Source organism: Primulina tabacum, chromosome 11, assembly GCF_025594145.1.
Source record: "Primulina tabacum isolate GXHZ01 chromosome 11, ASM2559414v2, whole genome shotgun sequence".
In the NCBI taxonomy this organism is placed as follows: Eukaryota; Viridiplantae; Streptophyta; class Magnoliopsida; order Lamiales; family Gesneriaceae; genus Primulina; species Primulina tabacum.
In genome coordinates, this window is record NC_134560.1 from 8,312,525 (window position 1) to 8,320,991 (window position 8,467).

General features: G+C 39.6%; 1 protein-coding gene across 3 annotated transcripts; it reads right to left on the minus strand.

Annotated features, from left to right (window-relative positions):
• Positions 1 to 1,444: 1,444 nt before the first annotated feature.
• LOC142519303 (phytochrome A-like) lies at positions 1,445 to 6,866 on the minus strand. 3 transcript variants are annotated; one of them, XM_075622271.1, is made up of 7 exons: positions 6,731 to 6,866; positions 6,589 to 6,645; positions 6,405 to 6,446; positions 3,393 to 5,454; positions 2,405 to 3,221; positions 1,995 to 2,285; positions 1,445 to 1,867 (listed from the first exon to the last, which is right to left on the minus strand). In XM_075622271.1, the coding sequence occupies exons 4-7, from the start codon at positions 5,440 to 5,442 to the stop codon at positions 1,657 to 1,659; spliced, it is 3,369 nt and encodes a 1,122-aa protein (XP_075478386.1). In that variant the 5' UTR covers positions 5,443 to 5,454; positions 6,405 to 6,446; positions 6,589 to 6,645; positions 6,731 to 6,866; the 3' UTR covers positions 1,445 to 1,656. The 3 variants fall into 3 exon arrangements, with proteins under 3 accessions (XP_075478386.1, XP_075478388.1, XP_075478385.1); XM_075622273.1 differs by having other exon boundaries at positions 6,727 to 6,822; XM_075622270.1 differs by having other exon boundaries at positions 6,405 to 6,645; positions 6,731 to 6,865.
• Positions 6,867 to 8,467: the final 1,601 nt, after the last annotated feature.

The window sequence follows — 8,467 nt, forward strand, 5'->3', positions numbered from 1 at the left end:
GTGAGCCAACCAAATATTGAGTCACACCTCTACACATGGATACTAGTTCAAACATATTAACGTGAAACGCTAGGTCATTGCTTGCTTTAAGTGACGCGCTCATCTACGCTCGGGTGTAGTGTCGAATGAGAAGGCGATGCGCAACAGCAGCCGGTTGCAGTGATAAATAGGCAAATGTTCTCGCACCTTACTGAACAGAGGCTAGTAAAGAAGCTAGTTCAGACTAGAATTATGAAGATTAGATCAACTTCTTGGAAACAGGGACATTGACGGTAGAGTCAATAGAGTTAGGGATGTCATGCAAAGAAGGAAGATAAATATAGCTCGTCTTTAGGAGAGAAAGTGGAAGGGAAGCAACATTGAGAAATTAGGAGAATGTTTCAAAATTCTCACTTTTTAGGAACAAATAAACTAGAAAAATGAGTGAAAATACTGGTGGATATAGGGATGCATTTGTTGCGCTTAGGAGGTTCGAAGATAGGATTTTGAGTATCACTTTAGCCTTAGAACTAGATATCGTTGATGTTATTAGTGCATATACATCGCAAGTGGGATTAAATGATGAGACTAAGAAGGAATTAGGACTCTCTAGGAGATGTAATTAGTAGGATCTCTCGTGAGAAAAAGATCTTCTTAGACATAGATTTAAATGGTTACGTAGGTAATGATAGAGTTGGGTATGAATAGGGACCGAGCCAGAAAATGGAGGTTGGAGGGGCAAAAAAACTTTATAGAGGAAGGTGATAAATATAATTATTTGTAGGTTCTTAGTCAATTAAATTAATAAATTGGGGTTGGGAGGGGTTGTCGCACCCACCCACCCACCCTTGGATTTGTCACTGGGTATGAGAGGGTTCATGGAAGTCATGGCTTTGGGGTTCAAAAAATTTTAAGGGTTTCTATTCTAGATTTTTCCTTAGCTAGTGATCTTGGAATAATAATACTTTATGTAAGAAGATAGAGAGTCATTTAATAACATTTAGGAATGACATAATATAAATCAAATTGATTACTTTTTTTTTTAAGGAGACAAGAACTAGGTAATTGTAAAAATTGTAAAGTCATACCAGAAGAATGCCTGACGACCCAAAATATAAGTTGTTATCTTATATCTTTGTCTTAAGAATAGAAACAGAGAAACAAAGATCATGTTAGACCGAGAATCAAATGGTGGACTATGAAGGGAGATCTATATTAAACTCTTAGGAATAAGATTTTAGATACTCAGTAGTTAGTTCTCGAAGAAAATGAGGATGTAAGGCATAAAAATGAGACTGATACATCCGAGTTATTTGAACTCATGGCTAAACATATAATTTAACTTATTTTAGAATAATTTGTCTCACAAAATAAGATGCATCAACATCGTTCACCTTATATGAAAAGAAATTTTCTATCAATATGATATTATGGGCATTTTGGATAATATTCAGCCAACTTAGAGTAAAGTTACGTGGTTTCACCTTGTGAAATTCAATATCTACACTGTTAGAAGAACAGCAGGAAAAAAAAACCAGCACTTCTCATCTACTTTCAAAAACAAGTGTGGGTGGCTTCAAACGTAGGTTACATATTTACAACATGGATTTGAATAAAAGTTAAAAGAACAGCGTGATTACAGTTCACTTTAAAACGTCAAAGAACAACTAACTTTCGTCAGGAGCGAGGTCTATTCGAGATTGCAAGCTCAACAGAGACGATGAAAGTGGCTCGCCCAGCCTCCCTAAGATACTGAACATCCCCATTCATAAGCTTCAACAGTTTTCTACTGATAAAAAGGCTAATCCCATCTTCAGATGCATCTGCTTCGTCACCGAACATTTGGTTCAATAATTCTTGAGGCACTCCTTCACCGCTGTGTCTTATCCTACATCACAAAATCAGTCCCAATATGTAGTCTTACCATTCAATGAGGCAAAGGCAAATCATCATAATGAGTCTGAGAAAGAAAATTTTAACTTTCATTATATCAGATTATAGTTGTGAGCGTATACCTGAATTCCAAATGGCCGAGCTGTACAGATTCTCCGATAGAATCTTTTGACAAAGTGGCGGCAACACCAAGCTGGCCATGGCTCGGTGTGAAAGTAACAGATGTCAGCAAAAAAGAAGTCAAGATTTGTTGAAGCCTTATACTGTCCCCGAATAGTGTTTCATTCGAGATATTTGGAGTCAAATTATCGACTATTGTAATTTCCTTTTCGTGGCTCTTCAGCATGACTTGACTTATGGAAGCGATCAAGACCTCATGTAGCTTAAACTCCACCATTTCAAGATCCAAGTACCTAACAAGTGATGGAATAAAATTCTGTTAAATGAAGTATGCGTCTATGGAACAAGAAATCTCCCAAGAAAAACATTACATATGATGCATATGAAGATTAAATAATGTTTTTCAATTTACCCTCCGATAATCTGATCAAGATCTGTGTCGTCAAGAACTTTGTCAAGCTGACTTTGACAGAAAACACTTGTCTGCAAAATCTTTCTCTGCTCCTCATCTAGTTCGGTTCCTTCCAACAACTTCCGTGAAAATATGATCCCAGACAGAGGATTCTTCGCCTCTCTTCGAATATAAGCCAAGACTCTCGATCTCTTAAATGCAGTTTGCTCTGATAACCGTTGAACATGAAGCGCTTGTTGAAGCTCTTGACTTGCAAGCTGCAGGAAGCAAAACACTCCGGTAATGGCACCCTCTAGATCCAACTTTTTGCTCACACATATTAGGCATTCCACGTACTTTCCACTCCTGGAGAAAAAACCAAACGGTAATTTTTCAATGTCTTGACCACTCACAGCACTGTTGAGTACAATACCGAGATTTACATAGGTTTCTTGATTCTTGACACGGCAACAAGCGTTGTTTGCCCCGAAGACCTCTCCCATGAGCATTTTATTGATCACATCATCTCTAGACCATCCCGATACTTTTACCATTGCGGGATTCCATTCCGAACACCACCCGAATTCGTCAGTACCAAATATTGGCGGGATCAATGGATTCGGGTTTTGCACGATGGATCTATAATCTCCCTCTATTCTTGTAAACTTATCTGTTATATTCTTCTGTGCGGTTATATCATGAGCAATAAAACACACTCCCACGACATTCTCCCGGACATCCCTGCTCGAGCAAGCATTGACAACTAAGGTGATTGGATAGGATTCGCTATTTGACCCGTATGACTTGATCTCAAATTGCACATTACGTTCTTCTCTTCCTGGTAGAAAAGGAAAAAGGTTTAAATTTTACCAGTTCATACACACATGAAAGGGCCCATATCAGGGAAAGATGGATAAAAAGTATGACAAAGCAGGCATTTATTACGATTTATTCGGGTATTTACATTATCATATGGAAAGAATCATGTATCAGTTTCTTGAATTCATACCTTGAAGTGCCAATTCCAACATCTTATTCACTGTATCTGCAGAACCTTCTTCAACAAGTTCAAGCAAATGCCGACCAATTGCTTTATTGACAGGAAGATGAGTTAAATCGGCAATTTTCGTATTCCAGCCAGTAACCTGCCCATCTACATTAACTGCTAAGATAGGAACGGAGGCAGTTTCAATTAGGCGTACCATCTCAGAAGTCACTGCTTCAAGCTCCTGTATTCCATCGATTCTCAGGTCTGTAAGCCTTGTATGAATTGCCTTCGAGTCTGTATCCATTGCCACTGAATCTTTACACGAATTTCTTATAATTAGCTGCAACGAGTGGATTGCATCCATCTCATAGTCTTTCCAAGGTGAACTCCGCATCTTCACAACTTCCAAGAACGCATTAAATGATGACCTAGGATGCAACTTTGACCCATCGTCTCTGTCACCAGGTTCGTGCTTAGCTCCACCCCACCGAATTTCGGCAGCAGTGTGCGCTCTGAACCAGAAAAGCCAGTCCTTGTCATTCAACTTTACAGCTGCCATTCCACAGACAGCGTTTCCAAGAGCTAGAGCTCTAGGGAAACCAGCATCATACAAACTATCGGTGCTCAAACCTGTTGAGTCCCTGTGGTATTCTTCTAGCCAAGAAACTATATCTCGAAGTTGAAAGTCAGTTGGAGTCGATCCTAATCTATAGTTTTTATCCTTGTACAGTAACACGGCCCCATCACATTTCACAAGATCCATTACATTAGGACTTTGGGATACAATACCTAAGGGCGCATCTCGCAGCAGCATGTCACACAATAGCGTCTGAGTCCGCAAAATATTCTTTTCTACCATTTGATTTTCCAATTCTAATTCCTTGTTAACATGTATAGCAAACACCTGAGCAAGAAATTCACATGCATATCGGAGAGGGAAAGGAACAAATCTTGGAGTAGTGTTATGGCAAACCACTAATCCCCAAAGCCTTTTTCTCTTTTGCGGCAAAGAAGAATCTGGGCCCTCTTCATCTCCCTCATTTACTACAATTGACATCACTAGGGATGCGATTGAATTCATGTTTTCCATGTACTGTGCATGGCAACCATGAGGGGTTCGAAGGGTCGAGCCGCACAAAGTAAGATCAAACGACAGTTTATCATCTTGAATCACGTTTACATGATTTGCTCGACAATCACAGATCATTCTTACCTTGTTCTTCATGAACAAGAAACGGGCAGCTTGCGGGATATCAGTTGCCGGGTAATGCAAGCCGAGGTATGGTTCAAGCCCCGGTTTTTTTACCTCGGTGATCACTTCTCCATGATCATCATCATGAAACTTATATATCATTACCCTGTCATAACCAGTGAGTTCAAATATTTCTTGAGCCATGGTATCGCATAACCTTTCCAAGCTCCCACTCGGTAAGGACTGCAATCGAGTGATAGCTTTGGCTGCAAGCTTATACGATTGTAAAGCTCCAGCGGCAGTCATAGGAACGTCTTGAGGCTTCACAGGCTCAAAGTCGATGACTAAACTACCCGTAACTCTATGGATTATGGCATAAAAAGGCTTTCCCGAAGTTTTGCAATGAACCAAGACTGGGTTTAACAAAGAAACCTCTCCAAATCCTAATGCCTTCTGCAAGGCCGAAGCACTAGGACCCGTAAAAATTGTTTTGATATCAATTCCCATTTCAAGAACCGGGTGATCACCGACACTTGGAACAGCATGGCTGCCCGTTGTAAGCATTTCAGAAGCATTCTCACTATAGGCAATCACTCGGAACGTTTTCTCATCCAAGGCCAATAGACATCCAAAGGGCTGGATCCGTTTACCTTTCTGTATTTGATGGAGATAAGCGGCAGTAACTTTGTCAGACTTGGGCGTTTTCTCTTCGGAGGAAGAAGTTCTAACACGTACCGACCTCGAGTAGTCAAATGAACTGCCAGATTCCTCAAAGTTTGCTTGAAGCTTTGCATCTATAGATGTCTGTGCAATTATCCTTGCACCATGCCTTGGTCGTGCAGAACTTGTTGAAGATTGGCCACGTTTTGAAGATGACATTCTATCTTAAATCTGATAAAAGTGCGAAAAAATCGTGAGAAAGACTAATCAAATTGTTTCTTTGGTGCAAAAAACCCACCATTTGGATTAACATTTTGCGTGAAAAACAGCAGCAGGGTAATAGGACTATGTTTCAAGCGCCATTTATATTAGATCCCCAATAGAGTTTTCTAGAAATACCTTCTAAGAAAGACCAGAAAGGTTGCATTTTCCAAAAGCCTCCATCAAATAACAGATGATTAATGGAATTCTAGTAATCCATAAGGACAAGATATAAAATTCCTCTACAATAAGACGATAATCGAGGATCAAGAACAGGCTATCATATTGTTATTACTACACCACTACAGAGGGCCAATCGCTGAAGCTTTCTTTTTCTAGGATTACCAGTTAGAGCCTCTTTCACCACAAGGGCGGATCCAAAAGGAGCTAACCCCTTGAAAAAAATTTATTTGGAAATTTTATCTATAATTTTTCCAGAATTATGAGTTTCGTTCCAAAAATCTATAAAATCACCACCCATTCCCTTGTCGCATGTTGCCCCCTGTTTCGAATTTCCGGTTCCGTCCAGTCTTCACTACACAGTTCAAACTACGACACAACAGTCTTTTTACCCAAATCCATTAAAATCAGAGCTCGTCATTAACGTTAAAATAGAAATTCAAGACCAAACTACAGGAAATATATGCCCGGAGAAGGAATCCATTTTCAACTGAAAATATGTATTCAAACTTCAAGCCTGGTATCTTGAATTTACTGTGTAATACTGGTTACGCATGCTTATCAGACACTAACCTACCATACGCTCGTGAAATTAATATAAAATCCATCAATTCAAAAGACAAAAAATATTCTAAAAAGCTAAAACAGAACGTAATTCAAAAAGCAGATAACAATAAATATTCACCAAAGTTACTAAACACAGAATCATGCAATAAATAATTCGAATCAGAAAGACTGACCACTTTATATGAACCCGCAGATGCCAAGAAACAAAGCTCAAGCTGTAAGAAGAAATCAAGAAACAGTGAAGCCCAAAACAAATTGAAGCCCTCCAAATTAAAAATCCCAAAAATCCAATTGTGCCAACTGAAACTCAATCCCAATAAGGTGTAAAATCTGAGCTCAAATCCCTCAAGATTCCACCTTTCAAAATCTTGATCGACGCCTCCTCACTTGATGGCCAAAAATAAGCACAGATTGCTGGAAAACAAACCATTTTAATCAGGGGGGCGAAAAAGGAAATAAATATCTTGTCAAATTTAAAGTTGAGATAAAGCTTACTCACGACTGTAAAAGTACTTCTCAAAGTAGAAGTAAAGATACCACCAAATACAGTCACGAAGGAGAACTCTGTGTTATCCGAAACTGGGTAATCGGACAACTTGGCCGTATAATAATATATAAATACACACAAGTATATATATAGACAATGATAATAATAATATAAAAATAAGCACAATATATATAGAAATAATAGTTTCCCTTGACCAGTGTCCGAGAAATACATTTCCATTAATAGAACATTTACAGTTAGGGAAGCTTTGAACAATTACTGTGGTTGTTAACTAGCGATGAACGAACAATCAAAGCTGGAAAAGACTGCAGTTCCAAGTTCGTACATTTTTTTTAAAAAAAAATTAATACAAAAATTTATATTTTAAGCTTAATATGTCCTCCTGCAGATAACACTTGATTTATCCAAATATTTTATTAAACTATACTTCTGTGGATGTAAAATTCTGTAAATGAAATTTCTCGACAAAAACACGCTTGTAATAATAAAAACTCTTAATATATCTTATGTGATCTCGGCTGAAATGGGTGAGCCCCTGTTAGGAGCTCCAACGGATCAAATCAACAATTTATAGTGTGTGGGAATTTTGAGTGAAGATAATAGCTGTGATAGCACCTGCAAACAATAAAAAGAACTCGTGAATGGGCGCCGGAGGGGTGTCCGACGTGGCAACTCCGATGCTAAAGTCAGCAAGTTTTCAGATGAACACAAGCAATATTTGAGAGAAAATATGTAAGTGCTTTAGAGTTTAAAGATTTCAGAATCCTTAAATGTCATTAATACCTGCTATATATAGTAGAAATTGGGGTAGGTACCTCGATTCTCGCGCCACCTACTAAGTATGATAAGTCGGTTGCCCATACTAGCTTCTGATGACTTCTAGGACACTCCAAATCCAAGTAGTTCTGACAGATTCGACGGCATGTATCAATCATACTCGAGTGTGGTGTAATTCTCGAGGTGGCCCGGGTAGTAAGTTACCCGGGTACTTGTGTGAGAGCCCGGGCTATGATGACTGCCCTGGAAGAGGAGAAGTGCCCGGTTAGCAGAGTACCCGGGTGGCTACGTGAGAGCCCGGGCTTTTAGTTGAACTCCCGGGAAGAGACGTAGTGCTTGGGTTCTAGAGGATATTACCCGGTTCATCAATGACCCGGATCCTTATGGGGTATCACCACCCATCCTTAAAATAGTCGGGCAAGAGCTTGACTCGTTGTCCCGATCAGTCACACTTGTACTTTTGTTGAAACATAATTCAGAGTGAGTAAAGCATCGGGGCTTTAAATATCCCATAGATGAAATGGGACACCGGGGTCTGCTACAACCCGGGTTTTGCATAAGACGCCGGGGCCTCATATCTCTCGGGCTTAATAAATGGTGCCAGGGCCTCAAATCTCCCGGTCTTTGAATAAGATGCCGGGGCCTCATATCTCCCGGGCTTTGAGTGTAGTGTCGTTTAGTATTCTCGAGTAATCCAAGGGGTGTTATTATGACACATGCTTTAGCATTTATACCGCCAAAAAATCGTTTCATATTCCGAGGCAATAATGAGTCTGTCTCCTCGATATCCGTACACGTCCTTTCATTTGCTTGCACCATTTTCTAGATCCATCCTGATCGTCCACGTGCGTCTGGATCAATGGCCGAGATCTCTCCCCACCGCTTATATATAGTAACTCACCTATTTTTCAAAAATCACTTGCAAATTTAAAACTGCAGCGAAGCTCTTGC